General features: G+C 37.8%; 1 protein-coding gene across 2 annotated transcripts; it reads left to right on the plus strand.

Annotated features, from left to right (window-relative positions):
* The first annotated feature begins 3,245 nt into the window (after positions 1-3,245).
* LGALS8 (galectin 8) lies at positions 3,246-20,250 on the plus strand. 2 transcript variants are annotated; one of them, XM_070733998.1, is made up of 9 exons: positions 3,246-3,649; positions 6,736-6,837; positions 7,460-7,548; positions 8,367-8,577; positions 11,101-11,220; positions 12,378-12,404; positions 15,598-15,686; positions 17,564-17,729; positions 19,427-20,250. In XM_070733998.1, exons 2-9 carry the CDS (start codon positions 6,796-6,798, stop codon positions 19,574-19,576), a joined length of 894 nt encoding a protein of 297 aa, XP_070590099.1. In that variant the 5' UTR covers positions 3,246-3,649; positions 6,736-6,795; the 3' UTR covers positions 19,577-20,250. The 2 variants fall into 2 exon arrangements, with proteins under 2 accessions (XP_070590099.1, XP_070590100.1); XM_070733999.1 differs by having other exon boundaries at positions 3,246-3,383.
* Positions 20,251-20,277: the final 27 nt, after the last annotated feature.

Raw genomic sequence — 20,277 nt, forward strand, 5'->3', positions numbered from 1 at the left:
CTCCAAGTATTTGCAAACATCTGCTCAACCCAGCAGAAGGAAATTATAATCAAGCATTAACTTCTGAATTATCCCACTGTTGTCCAATTTCCTCATTGGAATTTGTTTGGGTTATAACTACTCATAAAATTTCTGCTGGCGGCTTTGCTCTGACTCCAACAAGCACTTTTAACTTCAATGTTTGCTATCACTGACCTTCAGAGGTCAGGCAAGGAAGCTACTGTGTAATATGAAGAGTTCTTCAACATTTTATGAATTTATGAGCCACCAAACAAAGCCAATATTGACATGCCAATCTGCCGTTGCAAAGATTACTGCCGTAACTATTTGATACACTGTAAGTTAGTTTCTTCATTGTACTTTCTCTCTTTGACCACACTGTAGTATGTGTGAATATTATTTTTGAGAGTTTGCTTGTATTCTCACCACAATCTTTGTTTCTGAAATGTGTTTCTGAAATTAAAATGACTTATAAAATAATTAGTAGGTAAAGATTTATGAACAGCTGTACCACTATAGAATGCTGCCTCGGTAGGAAACATGTGTTTCATAATTAAGCATGAATGGCCTAAAGAAGACAACTCACTCCACGTATTGGTGAATTGTAGTACTGCAATGCATTAAAGTCTTTAGTCATGTTAGGTAAGCATTATTTCAAACCCAATAATATTTTGCTGCCGAGATGAAGAGAAGTTGATGCCTCTCCTTCAATGGAAAGTTCCTAGGACTGACAGTGGCAATAGATTTTTAGTAATATTAATTGTTTCCTCGTTGCTTATTTGACCCCCTATGACAATCATTAAGTGTTGAACCTCATGATTCTTGACAGATGTATTTTTTCTTTCGTGTACACTGAGAGCATATGCACCAAAGACAAATTCTTGTGTGTCCAATCACACTTGGCCAATAAAGAATTCTATTCTATCCTCCAACATGAGGGTGACACCTGGTGATAGTCACCCTGCAAGAATATGTTCATCTTATTCTAATAAATGCAACTATTTTTCTTCTTTCTACTACCCTTTTCTACCCTGTTTCCCCGAAAATAAGTCACCCCTGAAAGTAAGACACAGGAGAGGTTTTGTAGAATTGCCTAATATAAGGCATCCCCCAAAAGTAAGACATAGGAGACGTTTCATTTTGCAGAATTCCCGAACAGAACATATATAACACTGCTGTCCATAAATTGCATCCCAAAACGGTGCATCAACCAGATTTAAAACACATCCAACATGGTAGTAGTACATAATGGTATGGTAGTAGTAAATTCTTGATAGAATTCACAGTTTGTCTGGTTATGCTGGTTTGTGATGACAACTACTGTACAGTATATAATAAATGTTCATTTTTTTGGTTCAGCAATAAATGTGAATTCTTCATTGAAAAAAAAAAAGACATTCCCTGAAAATAAGATGTAGCACATCTTTGGGAGCAAAAATTAATATAAGACGCTGTCTTATTTTCAGGGAAGTATTTGTGGAAACCTTTCTATCTTAGAAAACCTTTAGACATCTTCACTGGTTTATTTTGCGAATAAAATGACTGACAGATCAACCTTTCAAGGTCCTTGGGAAAAATTCAAAAAATTGGAAATCAAAATCAAGGGAATACATATAAGGAAAAATAAATGAAATCAAAAAAATTGAAAATAAGAAAAAAAAAAGGCCTCCAGTGAGAATTCTGGGTTGATTTGATCCAATGATTCACCGGATTGGTTTCTTGATTCTCTCCATGGTATGCTTAGGAGTCTTCCCAAAGTTTAAAGGCATCACTACTCCTTCCGTCTTGCTTCTACTATAGCTGTTGAAGATTTATTTATTTGTTTGTTTGTTTTGTCAAATAAATATTGGTGGTATACAAAGATATAATAATATTCATATACATGATACTAGTAAAAAAGAAACATTAGGACAGGGACAGAAGGCACGCTGGTGCACTTATGCACGCCCCTTACTGACCTCTTAAGAATCGGGAGAAGTCAACAGTGGATAGTCTAAGGGTAAAGTTTGTTTGTTTGTTTATTTGTCATACAAATATAGTATTGTATTGTATGTTTAGCATAATATAAGTATAAAGTAGAGATAGAAAAGATAAAAAAGACACTAGGACAGGAAAGGTAGGCACAAAGTTTTGGGGGTTAGGTCAGGGGTAGGCAAAGTTGGCTCTTCTATGACTTGCGGACTTCAGCTCTCAGAATTCCTAAGCCAACCATGCTAGGTCAGGAATTCTGGAAGCTGAAGTCCACATGTCATAGAAGAGCCAACTTTATTTTATTTTTATTATTTTATTTATTTATTTATGTCCAATACACAATACTGTAATACACAATGAAGGTTATAGAGGATATAGTAGAGAAGAAATAGGAGATATATGAGAGACTATAGGACAGGGGACGGAAGGCACTCTAGTGCGCTTATGTATGCCCCTTACTGACCTCTTAGGAATCTGGAGAGGTCAACCGTGGATAGTCTAAGGGTAAACTTTTGGGGGTTAGGGGATGACACTACGGAGTCCGGTAATGAGTTCCACGCTTCAACAACCCGATTACTAAAGTAATATTTCTTAGAGTCAAGTTTCGAGCGGTTAATGTTAAGCTTGAATCTGTTGTGTGCTCTTGTGTTGTTGTGTGCTCTTGTGTGCTCTTGTGTTGTTGTGTGCTCTTGTGTGCTCTTGTGTGTTGTTGTGTGCTCGTGTGCTCTTGTGTTGTTGTGGTTGAAGCTGAAGTAGTTTGACAGGCATATGAAGCTGAAGTAGTCTGACAACATATGATCTTGTGAGCAATACTTAGATCATGTTTAAGGCGTAGTTCTAAGCTTTCAAGACCCAGGATTGTAAGTCTAGTTTTGTAGGGTATTCTGTTTCGAGTGGAGGAATGAAGGGCTCTTCTTGTGAAGTACCTTTGAACATTTTCAAGGGTGTTGATGTCTGAGATGCGATATGAGTTCCTTTGCCTACTCTTGGCTTAGGTGATGATGCTACAGTCTGGTAGTGAGTTCCATGCATCAATGACTAAAGTCCTATTTCCTGCAGTTGAGTTTAGAGTGGTTTACATTACGTTTGTATCTGTTCTGTGCTCATGTGTTGTTGTGGCTGAAGCTGAAGTAGTCGTTGACAGGGTTGGTTAAATCAGGGCCGATGAAATCCTATGCAAAAAACCCACAACAGCTTTCCGAAGTTTCATCCAACTCTTGTTCCTTTAAGTGCGGGAGGGGCGGGATGATGTCATTGTTGGGGGGGAATCTTGTGACCCAGGAAAAGGAAGAATGCCGAGGCACCATTTTAAACCGTGGGGATCGGGAAGCGTGGTGAATATGTAAAGTGAAAGCAACCGCTGCGGTTTTCGGCCGGAAGGCGAGGAGGGCGCGTCTGTCCCAGACGTGGAGGTGAGTGAACCCGAACGCATCCGCAGTAGAGCAACTGCAGAGAATTGAAAGCAAAAAAAAAAAAAAAAGAGGCAGCTGAAAACGGTAGCGGCCGGCTCGGAGTAAAATCATCTGCTTTGGATGAGCGGACGGGAAAGCGAATCAAGTCAGGGGAAACTTTAAGAAAAGGTGGTGGATCGCGCGCCATCCAGTGGATATTCAATTCCGTTGGTCTCAAGCGAATTGGATCTGCGCGAAATTTACCTGGAACTTCAAACTGGCTTAAGGTAGGGCCAGCAGGATCAGAGAAAGCAATAGCGAGTTTGCTCGTTTAATTTAATTTATCTGACTTTGATTTACAAGGAACTCACCTGGTTTGGGTCTTAGAAAACTCTTTTTACGTAGATCAGGGGTTCCCAATGTGGGAGGGGGGGAATTTGATTTTTAATGGGGGCCATCGGAACCTTCTTTAAGCAAAGTTAATGGCCGTTTAAGCTTCACAAAATATGAGTTCACTTTTTGAATAGTAAGAATTATATGTGTGTGTGTTGGGGGGGAGGCTGGCAATAGGATTTTAGGGATGCTTAGGTGGGGAGTGACAAAAAAAAGGTTGGGAACCACTGATGTAGATTGTTGCTTGACTGTCAATAGACATTGGGGCATCCATCTCTTCAAAAAAAGTATTAGCAGCAAAGGGTGAAGTTTGTGATCCCCCCCCCCCTTCTTTGCTAATTAAGATAAAGAAGGTCAGTGCAAAAGTGTTAAATTGCTTAGTGTTTTCTCCATTTGCCATGGAGACAGCTAGTACACAACAATCCTGTAGTGTGTTGTTGTTGTTGTTGTTGTTGTTATTATTATTATTACTATTATTATTATTATTATTATTATTATTATTATATTCACAAAAACAGTAATACACAGCAAATGAGATTGATATGCTGGATTTTGTATCACAATATCACAAGTCAAACAAGTCTAACGCTTCCCAAGCGGACTGTGTGATGTTATTTTCCTATGATGCGTGCAGATCCAAGTACGCTTTTTGCAACTGACAGGTGGTGATTTGGTCTATGTTTATTGTTTTCAAATGCTGGCTGAGGTCTTTTGGCACAGCACCCAATTACTGCTGGGACCACCTGTACTGGTTTATGCCAGAGTCGTTGTAGTTCGATTTTAAGATCCTGATATCTGCTAAGTTTTTCTTGTTGTTTTTCCTCAATTCGACTGTCACCTGGTATGGCAACATCCATGATCCACACTTTTTATTATTTTATAACTATAACTATTATTATTGTTGTTGTTGTTATTATATTATTATTATAATTGTTATTACTACTACTACTACTATTATTATTATTATTATCATCATCATTATTACTATTAGTGGATAATTTGATATTATCCAGTCTCTTGGTGCTATGTGATTGGTTTTTTAAAAAAGAAAATTAATTAAGGGAGTTGGTTGGGAAATTCACTAAAGTGGCTGTTTTGCTTATTAAAAATTAGACGGTATTGTAATGTAATATTGTAAGTGGTCCTTTAAGACAGTGTTTCCCAACCTTGGCAACTTGAAGAGATCTGGACTTCAACTCCCAGAATTCCCCAGCCAGCATTTGCTGGCTGGGGAATTCTGGGAGTTGAAGTCCAGATCTCTTCAAGTTGCCAAGGTTGGGAAACACTGCTTTAAGAGACCACAAGATTTCACAGGGTTGTCTCCCTTGGCCTTGAGGCTAACATGACACATCACCACATAGTTCATCGTGAGTTATTTTGGTAGTGTCTTCTGGTAACGAAAAAGTCTTGTGATGGTGTTGAGTCTTTGCTTTAGGGAAAAAAAAGGCCTGGAGAGCTGAATATGGGGAAGTCAGTTAGTGGATAAGCTAATAAGAACTTGACTTCTGAATTTGAGAGTGACCTTTATCTTTGCAAAGGGACTTTTTTGCCCATCCCAAAATATGAATCACCAAGTAGAACAGGCAAAGCAAAAAACATTTAAGGGGGAGAGGAGTCAAGGCTTCTATGAAAACAAATGATACATTCATTCCCTAATGCGTTGCAGTAACACACGATAACAGTAAAACACAATAACATGTTAGACCCGAATAATAGAAAACATTGATTCTAGATAATACCATATTCCACATTTATGGGAATTTGTTGGTTACTTTACTCTTTCCCAGCTGCTTTGTATCTTTCTTAAGACTTTGAAGTACATATTATTCAAGGAATTTCAGTATACACTTTCTGTTGTGAAGTTGCCTGAAAAAGGACTTTCTTGCCTGCCAAAACAAACTACCTACCCTGTTTCCACCAAAATAAGACATCCTTTGATAATAACCCCAATTGGGCTTTTGAGTGCATGGTAATAAGGCCAAGCGCTTGTTTCAGGGTTCAAAAAAGTCAGGATTTTATTTTCAGGGATACACGGTAGAGAAAAACATGCTTTTTTAAAGTAAAAAAACCCCCTTGTTAAAAGAATGAATGTCACTTTTTAAAATGCTAATAAAAGCCTAAAATTTGAGGCAGCCAAGTGCAGCTCCCTACCAGATAGCATCCTGTGTCATATTTTCTGATGGATCTGATTGGGATTGGCAGAGGTGAGAGAGTTGATCCCTCAAATAACCTAGACCAGGGGTAGGCAAAGTTGGCTCTTCTATGACTTGTGGACTTCAACTCCTAGAATTCCTGAGCCAATCATGGTATCTCAGGAATTCTGGGAGTTGAAGTCCACATGTCCTAGAAGAGCCAACTTTGCCTACCACTGACCTAAACCTATGCCACAAAGAGCTTTGAAGATAAAAATCATCAGCTTGAATTGGATCCAGAAGCAAAGTGTGACGTGAAGAAAGTAAGGTGTAGAGAGCAGAAGTGTAATATTTGCCATTCTAAGAACATGCATAACTGCTCCCATTTCATATATGAAATGGCAATTAGGGAAGACACTGGGTATGTGGAGGAAAATCATAGTGATTCTTTAAAGAAACCTGTGATCATAGTAGCAGTGCTAACTTTTTCTTTGAGTTCACACTTAAGTGTGAGACAATTTAAGTTCTGGGCATTTTAAAAACATCTTTTCCTTGGAACTTTTCCGGATGTTGCTTTAAATGTTCGTTTGTCAAGAGATAGCCCACACTGATTGAAAAGCTTGGAGTTTTAGATGACTGTCAACTCAGTAGCTTAATAACGTTAAGTCTCCCGCAGTAGTTTATATTTGTTCTCTAGATAACTTAATACTCAAAGATAACAAAGGTTTTTCTATCATATTCTCTTTCCAAACATTTTCTTTGTGTTTCCTTTCCTTTCATGGTTCTCTCAATATACTTACATATTCAGTTATGTTCAATTAATGTAGCTGTACAACTTTACCTTTCAGATATTGTTTGCATTTGGATCATACAGAACCTACAAACTTCTAAAGCTGAGAAGAGAGAACATGATGTCTTTGGACAATTTTCACAGGACAGTCCGGAACCCAGTGATTATTTCTTCTTCCTTATTGACCTCATTCAGTCTTTAAAAGGGGGATTTCTGAACTGGGAGGTTGGGGAAAAGAGATGACAAGAATAAGGACAGCAAATTACAATAGAATTTTCATGTAGAGCAGAAAAGTAGACTTTGAACCCTGCCTTGTGAAATATGTTTCCCAATTGTTTGGTTTAGAATAATTTTAGCTCTCAAACCTTAATCTAGCTTTTATACTGATGACTTGTTCTACATGGCTTATTATAAAACTGATTTGATTGTATTGATTGCCTTGAAGTCATATATTACAATGAAGATCCATGGCAATGCTTTCTTGCTTAAGTGTTGGTGCACATAGCTATCTAATTTTGCTTTCATGTCTAACTCCTTATTCTCAGCAGTTGAGTGAAAATGAATGGGTCAGGTCAGAGAAATGTTGATCTTGCATATTCACATCTTGATTTAGAGATTCTGAATTTTAGGAATTATCCTTAGGAAGAGATTGTCTGAACTGACTAAACTGGAAGAGCATACTATTTTTTTGGCTATATTTAGATTTAAAAAAAACCCTTGTGAAAAATGTTTAATTTTAACTTGCAAGGCTAGAAATTACACATCCTCTCTTTTTAAAATAGGTTGTTCCATATGCTGGGACCTTAATTGATGGTCTTTCACCTGGAGATCTTGTAATAATCCATGGACTTGTTCCTGAAGATTCAGAGAGGTAAAATTGAAAATATATGTTTTATTAAAAGCTATTGTGTAAGAAATTGTGGGCAAGCACCATATACATTTGCTTATTGATTGAAATGGTTCGGTCTTTCTTTTGATAAATTAAAGCTTTTGAGGAATGTTAAGCATTCCCTACAATAATGATGGTTAGTTGATACTGGATCTCAAATTTTCTGATGACAGCGTTTACATTATTTTGTTAAACCAGTCCACAAACTAACATTTGCATATATAAAGTAATTGATTTTAGTACTACCGGTATATGCAAGAGTCCATCTTATACTATTGGATAAGAAATACACATGTGAAAATAAATGAGCTTAATGTTTCTAAGATGGGTGTCAAGTTCATGTCGTCGTCACGTGAAGTATCGGGACTTTCCCCCCTTTCAGTAAATCAGGAGTGGGCGTGGGCTGTGAGTTTGACACCCCTGTTTTAAGATATGCCTACACAAGTAATAACTTTTGGAAATATTAGCTAGAGTTATGACACTGTCTTATAGAATGGGCATAGTCATAAGTGTATTATGTTGGGGATGTCCATGGTCCTATAAGAAAACTCTGTCCACTTGTTGGAGATCATATCAGAAGTTAAAAACAAGGCTTTTAAATCTTATATATTGTTGTCTGAAGATGCCACCATGAGTCTGGGCAGGCTACAGAATGAAGTTCCTGCTGATCCTGCTCAAAATTCTAAGTTCATTTAACAAGGGTGGAATATGGAGGCAACAGCTTGCAGGTTCTCAATTTCTAGAGATTGTTTGCTGCTTCAATAAAATTGCATTGACTCCAGTGTGTTTGACTTTACTAGGTTCCAGGTAGACTTTCAGTGTGGCAACAGTACAAAACCTCGTGCAGATATAGCCTTTCATTTCAACCCTCGGTTCAAAAGGTCTGGTTGCATGGTTTGCAATACCTTGCAGAAGGAAAGATGGGGTACAGAAGAGATCACTTATGAGATGCCATTCGAAAAAACAAAACCTTTTGAGATAGTTTTTATGGTTCGCCATGATAAATTCCAGGTAAATTGCTAGGATTTAATCATTTAATTAGCCAGTTAGCTATACAAATTCAATAAGTCCTGTACAACTGCAACTATATACTGCGCTCCCATTGGTTTCAACAGGTTAGATTTAAGTTTAGGCTTAAGTTATTTTGATTTCACTGGGAGTACTAACTAATTAATTTTATTTAAATTTCATTTTTTGGTTAGATACTTTCTGGATTAGTGCTCTTAATATTGTATTTATTTAGCTTATATATCCCACATTTTGGCTTTTTAATAACTTGCAAGATGCTTAGTAATCAAAACATTCAAATGCATTTAACTGAATTTAATTGAAATCTAATTTAAATCACTGCTATCAACAAAACAGCAAACACAAAAATATCTATCCATCCCATAACTATGCAATCAAACCCCAACATGAAAGACATTTTGCCTGTTGGTGGAAGGAGAAAAAAAAATCTCTTATGCTTTTTTTCGGTTTTTTAGGAGTAGAGCATATAGCACTTAGCCTTATATATTGCTTGCAGCCCTCTCTAAGCAATTTATAGAGTCATCATATTGCCCCCAATAATCTGGATCCTTATTGTGCACACCTTGGAAGGATGGCTGAGCTTGTTGAGATATGAACTGCCAAATTGCACTCATGTAAGAACCATATATTTCAGAATGAATGGCACTCTTGAATATGACTTCTATATGCCAGGTGGATAGGAACAAAGGGCATTTCCTTCTCTGCAAGTAACTATTCCTCCTATCTTGTTCTACTGGTTGGTGTTAAATAATGCTGTTCCTAATAAGCCAGAGGTGATCTTAATGCAAGGTTGGGCAAGATTCAACCCAGTGGATGATTGGCATTTTATTAGCAGCTTGAAATCTAACCACTAGAGAATGATGTATAGGCACTCCTTTAATTCACATATAAGTAGGGATTTGCAGGCTGTGTGTGGCTGCAGCCTTCCAGCTGTGATCTCAAGAGCCCCTCAAAGATAGCAAACATTTCAGAAAAGAGATGCTTCAGGTCTTGCTGTTCTGTCGAGCTCTCTGGTAGAATCCTCCCGAAAATGCACAGATACAATTTCAGACACACACCCGTTTGAAAAGTCAAAACAATGTTCTTTATACCGAAAATGCAAATAATCGAAGCACTCTTTTGGTATAGCAAAGAGCACTTGTCTCCAAACAAACTGGTAATTTGTACAAGTGCCTTATCAGTTCTTTGATACTTAGCTTACAGCTGTGACGCAATTCACAGTCCTTCTTCTTTCACAAAGTGAAACACACTTTGCTCTGGTTTAGTTTCAAAGCGGGAAAAAATCAGCACACAAAGGTCAAAGTCAGCAAAGCAGGCACGAAACACAAGGATCAGATAATCCTCCACAATGGCCAAACCCACAGGCTGCTATTTATAGCAGCCTCACTAATTACCACAGCCCCACCCAACCACAGGTGGCCTCATTTTCTTTGTTAATAATCTCTCAGTTGTTGTTGCCTATGCATCGCTCTCCGCATGCGTGGCTGTATCATTAACTCTTGTTCTGAATCCAAGGAGGAGCTAGATAATTGATCTCCTTCTGAGCTGTCTGCCACACTCTTCTCTTCCCTGTCACTCATGTCTTCTTGGTCAGAGTAGCCTTCACCAGCAGATTCCACCGGGAGCAAAACAGGCCTGCAGCATGTGGATGTCTCCCCCACATCCACAGTCCTTGGGGCAGGAGCTGGGCCAGAGCTAACCACAACACTTGCAAAGGCAAATGAATATTTCAATTATTTGCAGAGATATAAACAGACCCTCCCAAAAAAGTTGGAACCCCCTCAAGAGTTAGATTGATTATTTCCCCCTCAAATTGTCAGAGGTTTTGTTGTGGTAGCCTTACAGCCATCAATTATTTCAATTATCCTGACATGCTAAAAATAAGATTTGGAAAGTTTGGCTACTGTACTGTTATTGTAGAATCACCAGCCACACCTATTGTGACCTTCGTGCTGATCAGAAGAAACAAATTGCAACCTTCAAACAAAAGGTTTTCCTATCTTAGCCATAGTTCCCTCTAAGCTGAGCAGTGAGCAATCGCTCACTTAAAAATCATCATCAACTCAGAGTTTTCCAAACCTGCCCAGAAGCCAAGAGGGAAAGAGTGAGAGGGAAGGAGAGAGAGAGGAAGAGAGGAAGAGAGAGAAACAGATAGAAAAAAGAGAGGAAGGAAAAGAGAAAGAAAAAGAATGGGAGTAAGGAAGAGAGAAAGAAAATCAAAATCTAGTTTGAAACTAGCTCAACTATTTAAGTGGCATTTTGATATTGATAGAGTTGCCCTATTATGAGCTCAGTGTTATAGACACAGGGAACACTGATCTTGGCTTTAAATCATAGTTTGCTAACTGTAGTGTAGCTATGACTAAATTAGTGTCATAATTAAAATGCCACTTTTTAATCAAATGCCTTAATTTTAAATTAACAAATTTTAAAATAATTTGTTATCTAAACTTTATCAGTGCTTCTGTGTTAAACATTCAAATTTTATTTGGCTATTTTTTACAGGTGTCAGTTAATAGAAGGCATGTGTTGCTGTATAAACATAAGATTAATTTGGAAAAAATCGACACTCTTGCAATATCTGGAAAAGTGAAAATTACATTGATTGGATTTGTCTCCAACAAGGTGAGTTATTACAAGAGACAATCTGTTATTTTGGCACTGCTCTAAGTATAAAATATTTATTTTATTTCTTATTATATTGGTATGCAAGGTATAAATTCATGATGTGAATAGAATGGATTGAACCATTCGCTTCATAAATAGAATTATGAATTGAAACATGCAATTTGCCCACGCATTCAGTATAAGGAGCTGTCTTGATCTAAAAGATCAAATTACAGCAATAGTGTATAAAAACAATTATGAAGAAATTAACAACACACTGCATTTTATATTTTTACATTGTAAATATGACTATTGTAAACAAAATGGACATTAAAAGCAAATTCAGTGTGTACATTTTAAAAAAATATGTCATTTATATTTTATATTTATATACAGTTGGACAAAGTATGGGTAGTCCTCAACTTATTAATTAATTACTTAATTAATTAATTAGATTTGTATGCTGCCCCTCTCCGGGGACTCGGGGCGGCTCACAACAACAATAAAACAATGTCCAACAAATCTAATAATTTAAAAACACTAAAACCCCCATTATTAAAAACAAACATACACACAAACATACCATGCATAAACTGTATAGGCCCGGGGGAGATGTCTCAATTCCCCCATGCCTGATGGCAGAGGTGAGTTTTAAGGAGTTTACGAAAGGCAAGGAGGGTGGGGGCAGTTCTAATCTCCGGGGGAGCTGGTTCCAGAGAGTTGGGGCCGCCACAGAGAAGGCTCTTCCCCTGGGTCCCGCCAAACAACATTGTTTAGTCGACGGGACCCGAAGAAGGCCAACTCTGTGGGACCTAACTGGTCGCTGGGATTTGTGTGGCAGAAGGCGGTCCTAGAGATATTGTGGTCCGATGCCATGAAGGGCTTTATAGGTCATAACCAACACTTTGAATTGTGACCACAATTGAGCCCAAAGTTTCTGTTGTTAGGCAAGATATTTGTTAAGGGAGTTTTGCCCCATCTTATAACTATTCTTGCCATAGTTGTTAAGTGAATCACTTCAGTTGGTATGTTAGTAACATGGTTGTTAAGTGAATCTGGCTGCCCCCATTGCTTGTTAGAAGGTCGCCAAAAGGGATCACGTGGGAAATGTATTCGCTAAGTTTACAATTCTGTTTTCTTATTTTATATTTAAAACTCTCTCTTTTTCTATACAGGAAGATGTACTTGATAGCTCCCAATTTGTAAGTATCTTTCTAAATGCAAATTTTAGAACGTGTTATAGCAGTGCCCCCCCCCCCTCCCCAACCTTTTGGGCACCAGGGACTAGTTCTGTGGAGAGAGGTTTTTCTGCGGATTGGAGGGGGTGCGGTTTTGCCTGCTGCCTGCATCCCACAGATGGCACTTCGCTTGTTTGCACTTCTGATTTCTGGGCGTGTTACAAAATGAAAATGAACATAAAACGACATGAACTTTTCTTTATCTTAATGTAAACTTTTTCACTGCAATGCTATTTGCACACAGGAGTGATCAGGGCATAGCTGATATATGATTTGTCACCCCTCTGACAAGACTCAGGGACTGGATTCAAAATTCTGCTAAGCCGTGGTTTATTGAATAACTCTTATTGCATGCCACATAAATCAAACAAATGCTGGTTTAGCAAACCACAATGGCTGCATTCAAATTGTCCTGCAGGGCAGTTTCTTTTGATAGTTTTTTGCCATTTGCGAAAGCCACACTAGAGTTCCTTGAAATAAATCTATAGAATTGTGACCGCAAAGGTTACCTTGTTGCCTGCTTGGTGAAGACTCATCTAGTCTCTGTCTGAAGTGTTCCAAGGAGCATCTACTATTTCCCGATGCAACTTATACCACCAGTTAACAGTTCTTCCCATCAGGTTATTCCTCCTAATATCTAACCTGAATCATTTCCCCTGTAGTTTCAATTCATTGATCTGATCCTGCTTTACAAAGCAATAGAGAATAAATTTACTCCCTCCTTTATAGAACAGCCTTTTAAATAGACTTCTATCATATTTTCCCTTAGTCTTCCTTTCTGTACTGTATGCTAAACATATGCAGTTTCTTTCATCCTGGTAGATAGGACTTGATTTTCAGTTCCTTCACCATTTTGAGGGCCTCCTTTGTACTTATTCCAAGACTTGTTTGCTAATGCATAGCTGTGGTGCCCAGAACTGGACACAATATTCCAAATGTTGTCCGACTAAAAAAGAGTACAGTAGGACCATTGCTGGTCCCACTCTACTCATTTTTCTTTCCCTCATCTTTTTCCAGGTGTAGATATTCGTATTTCTTGTTAAATTTTATCCTGTGTACTTCCAAGATCCAAAATAGGGACTTCTGGTGCTCTATTCAGTAGTACTTCCCAACCTAATGTGGAATTATTTATGAATACTCTCTTGTGTGATCATTTGGTCAATTACAAATCTATCTAACAATTGCATCATCTAACATGCATTTTAATATTTCATTAATGAGGATCACAAGAGAGAATTTGTATAGTCCCTTATTGAGGTCAGGTTGAAGTATATCTATTTCCCCCATTTGTTTTATTTATTTATTTATTTATCAGATTTGTATGCCGCCCCTCTCCGCAGACTCGGGGCGGCTCACAGCAATAATGATACAATGTAACAAATCTAATATTTAATTAATTTATAAAACCCCAATTTAGAAACCAATCATACATACTAGCATACCATACATAAATTTTATAAGCCTAGGGGGAGGGAAAATATCAATTCCCCCATGCCTGACAACAGAGGTGGGTTTTAAGGAGCTTACGAAAGGCTAGGAGGGTGGGGGCAACTCTGATATCTGGGGGGAGTTGGTTCCAAAGGGTCGGGGCCACCACAGAGAAGGCTCTTCCCCTGGGTCCCACCAAATGACATTGTTTAGTTGACAGGACCCGGAGAAGGACAACTCTGTGGGACCTAACTGGTCGCTGGGATTCGTGTTGAAAAAGAGATAAGCTTAACTTTTTTATGATAGACCCAGTCAGGCTCTTCATAAATTGTTGCTTTCCTATCCAAATTAAATACAAAAAGAATACATAAAATTATAGAAGAAAAAAAGCTAAAAGAAGAAAGAAAAATGTACAGTGGATATATTCATAGACATATACACATATATAAAGTTGTAGAAAAGACACTTTGATGAATGGAAACCATATTTTGTTAGAATTACCGATAGCTAATCTATATTGATGTCGTTAATTCATAAATTGCTTGAATAGTTGGCCATATGTTTATTTGTCTTTCCAATACTGAAATTAGCTATATGTAAAGTATAGAAAATCCACTATTTTGATCTAGATCCGTGATGACGAGCCAATGGCATGCGTGCCACAGGTGGCACGCAGAGCCATATCTGCGGGCATGCGATTTGTTGTCCTAGCTGAGCTCCAGCTAATTTTTGGCTGGCTCTGCCCATGCCACTCCTCCCTTCACAGGAGTCTCCATGTTGCCCATTTTGGATGCCAGATAAGAACAGGGGTCATGCGGAGGCTCTGGGAGGGTGTTTTTGGCCTTTGCGGATGCGGGGGAGGCTGTTTTTACCCTCGTTAGGCTCCAGATTGTCTCCTCACTCATCTTTATTGTATAATAGTTCTTTATAAGAACCAAACTTAGATTGAAAGAAATATAGTTGCTTCAAAGTTTCCAGTATTGTACACGAATGTACTGTATCTGTTTGTGCATATTACACAATCTTTTTCCAGTTGAAGCACACTCTTCAAGCTGAATGACAGGGTGAGGACATAATTAAGTTTGATTAAATAAAAGTCTGTTTACATTGAGATTATATCTTCCATATATCCCGCAATTTTTTGTTATGTGTTTACTTTTGGCTTAACTCATTCTAGAGGATTAGGCTACCATTAAGTTTTGTTTAAACTCAAATATTTGTTCTAAGCTGCTTTGCCTCAAATGGGAAATGGCTTCAACAACAGCCTTACTGGAAAGAAATTGAAGAAGCATTTGTGAAAAATTAAAAAGTGACATGTTAAAAGCTCTGAATTGAGGAAGAACGTTGACCCCCTCCCTTATGTTTAATAGTTTTATCCATCACATGGACAGTGTACAGTACAGAGACATTGAGAGCTGATGGTTGTCTTTGAGCATCACTGTTTTAAATCTAAGGGAGTAAGAGAACGCTTGTTGCAACCAAATGGAAAGTAGGCTTGTTCCGATCATTTCTGAATGTGAACTGCCATAAATCTGTAAATGGGTAATAATTGTGAATAATGCTTGTTTTTATTTTCCCTTAATTATTATTGTCTTGTCTTTGTTTTAATTATTATATGCCTTAAGTAATATGTAAGTACCAGAAACCTCAGATGCATAATAGATTGTATATAATCTGCAGCTTATTAGTTTTTTGGCATAGGTAACTCTGGGCCTGATTATATTTTCAGATCATTCCTTATTCAGCAAAACTTGATTATTCTGTTGAGCCCGGACGAACAATCGCTATTAAAGGAGAAGTTAAAGAAAAAGCAAATGGGTTAGTAGTGCATTGGAATACATTATTTGTAACATTGAATATTTTACATGCTGGCATTATTTCAATGGAGGTGTTTGTAATTCATTCCTAAACGTCTAGAGATAAACTTTACTGAATTCGTAACAAACTATATTAATCTCAACATGTATGTCCTTAACCTAAAATATACAGTATATCTTTAACCTAAAAACCATGCACTTTAATATCACCCCCAGATTTATAATGTTAGAGAATAACATTCTACTTATCTGGAAAGCAGTTTACATTAATTTAGTTTATACAGGGATGAAAGAACTAGAGATGCTGAAAGAGCAACAATCCTGGTGCTTCCCATTGGCCTTAAAATAATGCACTTGGGAAAAAGGAATCCTCAATCTGAGTATTGCATTGGCAGTTTTGTGTTAGCAAAAACTTCAGAAGAGAAGGATTTAGGGGTAGTGATTTCTGACATTCTCAGAATGGCTGAACAGTGTGGTCGGGCAGTAGGAAAAGCAAGTAGGATGCTTGGCTGCATAGCTAGCGGTATAACAAGCAGGAAGAGGGAGATTGTGATCCCCTTATATAGAGCGCTGGTGAGACCACATTTGAAATACTGTGTTCAGTTCTGGAGACCTCACCTACAAAAAGATATTGACAAAATTGAATGGGTCCGAAGATGGGCTACAAGAATGGTGGAAGGTCTTAAGCATAAAACGTATCAGGAAAGACTTAATGAACTCAATCTGCATAGTCTGGAGGACAGAAGGAAAAGGGGGGACATGATTGAAACATTTAAATGTTAAAGGGTTAAATAAGGTCCAGGAGGGAAGTGTTTTTAATAGAAAAGTGAGCACAAGAACAAGGGGACACAATCTGAAGTTAGTTGGGGGAAAGATAAAAAGCAACATGAGAAAATATTATTTTACTGAAAGAGTAGTAGATCCTTGGAACAAACTTCCAGCAGACGTGGTTGGTAAATCCACAGTAACTGAATTTAAACATGCCTGGGATAAACATATATCCATTGTAAGATAAAATACAGGAAATAGTATAAGGGCTGACTAGATGGACCATGAGGTCTTTTTCTGCCATCAGTCTTCTATGTTTCTGTTTTCAGCAATGATTTTGCCAAATGATAAATCATCCTCCCGTCAGTCATCTTGTTCTGCATACTGGCCCAGAGATTTGATATGTTGGTTATCCTTAACTTTGGATATGTAAAACCTTTAATCAATTTGCTTCTTCCCCTCCCTCCACCAATTGATTCAACAAATATTTCTCTCTTAGGAGTGATTTTTGGGTCTAGTGTAGACATGTGGCCAACAGAAAAAGTACTAGCCTTCTGTCATCTGTTCAGCTTAATTCCCACCTGCCAACTGCTTAAACAGACATATATTCACACTGTAATGTCTTACACTGTAATATCCTAGAGCACAGTTCTAAATTGTTATTTCCCCAGCTTGCACGGAAGCTAACAAGAGTTATCATCTGGCAGGGAAATGTCTATTGCTTATTCTATTAATCTATATTCTGAATCAAAGGCAGGAAGATTTCAATAAGCTAGTTGAATTGTGGGCTGAAGCCAATTGGTGGCTGTGATTTTTGTCATAACAAGGTTCTTGAGCTATGGGTCTCCAACATCAAGGCAATCTATTCATTAAGGTTAGGGCTGAAGCTTAAACTTGAAACTGACTTAAATATCACCAGCAAAGTGATAGTACAGTTTAATATAAAATGAAATGTTGGCAGGAAAGAGATAAAAATACAGTTCCATCCTGGGTGAAGGCAGGAATGAACAGAAAGGAGGGCTAATGTGAACTGCAGAGCTAAATATAAGAGGCCACTAAGTTGGAGGAAGGCTAAGGCTACATCATTGATGTCACCATTTTTATTTTCAGCTTTGCAATTAACCTTAAGCCGAGTGAGTCAAGTGATATTGCTCTTCATTTGAATCCCCGAATAAAAGATAATATTTTTGTGAGAAATTCTTACCTGTTCAATAGCTGGGGAGAAGAGGAAAGATCTATTGCTCATTTTCCTTTCAGCCCAGAAATGTACTTTGAGGTAAGAACTAAACTTTATATTGCTTATTAATATTTTAGATTTTAACTAAAACTAGTGCTGGAGTTGGGTGGCCATATATATGAATAACTGGCATTAAAATTGCCATGAAATGCATGGAAAAACACATTTGGACTTCATAAAATATATGGAAAATCATTCCCATGGACTTCAACTTCTGAATTCCTGAGCCAGCATGGCTAATTCAAGAATTCTGGGAATTAAATATCTCTGTATTAGACCCTAAGATGGTCAGTTATAACTCTTCAATGCACAGAAATTGATAACTCTCTAGAAACAAAATGATATCCAAATGTTTGCATTAGTGTTCTTTTTTAAGTTTTAAGATAGGTTTGGCAACCTACTGGATGCAACAGAAAGAACTATATTTGTAGCTTCAGTATTGCAACGTAGTGTGCTGTAGACCAGTGTTTCCCAACCTTCGCAACTTGAAGATATTTCGACTTCAACTCCCAGAATTCCCCAGCCAGCGAATGCTGGCTGGGGAATTCTGGGAGTTGAAGTCCAGATGTCTTCAAATTGCCAAGGTTGGGAAACACTGCTGTAGACCAACAAGTTTTATGGATACATTTAGAAAGTCGATTTAAACACTATAAAATCGTTCAAGGGAATCCTCGGAGAGGGATGGCATTTAAATCTATCAATCAAATAAAAAAATAGTGAAGTATACTTCTTTATTTATTTATTTGATTTGTATGCCGCCTCTCTCCGGGGACTTGGGGCGGCTCACAACATATTAAAGAGAACATAACAGTACATCTAGATCCAATTAATATAATTTTAAAAACACTAAAAGTTCCAATATAATTAAAGACATTCATTACCACTCACTCCATGAAATACACTAAAACACTCATTGGTTGGGGGGGAAGATCTAATGATCCCAGGCCGGGTGACATAGATGAGTCTTTAAACTTTTTCGGTAGGCAAGGAGGGCAGGGGCAGTGCGAACCTCTGGGGGGAGCTGATTCCAGAGGGTCAGGGCCTCCAGAGGGAAGGCTCTTCCCCTAGGTCCCACCAACCGACATTGTCTGGTTGATGGGACCCAGAGGCCAATTCTGTGGGACCTGACCGGAAGCTGGGGTTCATGCAGCAGAAGGCGGTCTCAGCAGTAATCTGGTCTGATGCCATGTAGGGCTTTGTAGGTCATAATCAACACTTTGAATTGTGTCCAGAAACTAATCAGCAGCCAACGCAGTCCGTGGAGTGATAGTGAAATATGGGTATGCCTTGGAAGGCCCATAACCGCTCGCGTGGCTGCATTTTGGACGGTTTGAAGTTCCTGAACACTCTTCAAAGGTAGCCCCATGATTTGATAAAAGGATTCCTGAAAGATGAATCAATTTAGTGATATTGCATTGTATTTGTATTCTTTCCTTTACAAAGAGTCTTGAAATGCCCCATAAGTTTTTCATTTTTCTTTTGAAGACATTTCACTTCTCATCCAAGAACCTCTTCAGTTCTGACAGGATAGTTGGGAATTCTACAGTTCCTGTCAGAGCTGAAGAAGCTTTTTGGATGAGAAGCAAAATGTCTTCAAGAGAGAAAACAAAGTTCACTTGCCACCTGAAAAAGTACCTTTGGGACAGCAGTCACCTGGTTGACTTGAGAATCTCTACAGACCTTTTTGTCCCCAAAATTGATTCTATTGCTATTGACGTTATCCTTCTGAATTTCAGCTGTTAATTTTCTGCAAAGATCATCAATATAATGTTGCTATCAATGGCACACATATCCTAGAGTACAAACATCGATTTAAGCAACTTGACAAGATCCGTATATTGGAAGTCTTCGGGGATATTCAACTCCTAGACGTAAGATGTTGGTAGTTGGGCAGTACCTGTGTTTTACTAATGGTTTGCAGAGAATCATCTTGAATTAACCAAAAAGAAAGAAGATTGCAGAAATTTCTCTGTATGTGATCACTTACATGAATTGAAACACTATATCTAATAACTACCTATAAAATAGTCTAAACATTTATAGTTTACTAGTTACTGATATTGTGCCTAAATGTAAATGACATATTTGAAGAACACTACGTGCTTTTGCAACATTCTAGTGAATGGCTTGATTTTCAAGGCGTTCTCCCATTAGTTTTTTTTATAAAGCTCATGAAATTTATGATTAATATATTATCATTGAAGTATCTTCTGATGCTACAGCTGAAAAATACTGTTAGAAGCACCGGTATAAAATTGCATTCCATTACACACATAATTGGAAAGAAACTCCACTGAACTCAGTAAACACTACCTCATCAGTGTTCAGTAAAATTAGTAGCTTCCACGTATTTCTGTGCAATATATAACATGTTTACATTAAGACTCTACCTAAGCACCGTTTTTTTAATTTCAATCTACTGCCTAGCATTTTAAAAAATCTGTTATCAAAAAATTTGTAAACAGTTCTGATATGTTCAGAATCAGTTATAATTTTTCTGCTGAGCTTTATGGAGAATGTATGGCTTTCCAATCTATAATTAAAATTCTGAAAGTGCAAAGCAGTGTGGAAACTTCTATTAAACTGT

The sequence above is a fragment of the Erythrolamprus reginae genome, chromosome 1, assembly GCF_031021105.1.
Source record: "Erythrolamprus reginae isolate rEryReg1 chromosome 1, rEryReg1.hap1, whole genome shotgun sequence".
In the NCBI taxonomy this organism is placed as follows: domain Eukaryota; kingdom Metazoa; phylum Chordata; class Lepidosauria; order Squamata; family Dipsadidae; genus Erythrolamprus; species Erythrolamprus reginae.

Coding starts and splice junctions, on each gene's coding strand:
- LGALS8 (XM_070733998.1), top strand. CDS start 6,796: ATGATGTCTTTGGACAATTTTCACAGGACAGTCCGGAACCCA. Junction 7,549..8,366: donor GTTCCTGAAGATTCAGAGAG/GTAAAATTGAAA, acceptor TGACTTTACTAG/GTTCCAGGTAGACTTTCAGT. Junction 15,687..17,563: donor GTTAAAGAAAAAGCAAATGG/GTTAGTAGTGCA, acceptor TTTTATTTTCAG/CTTTGCAATTAACCTTAAGC.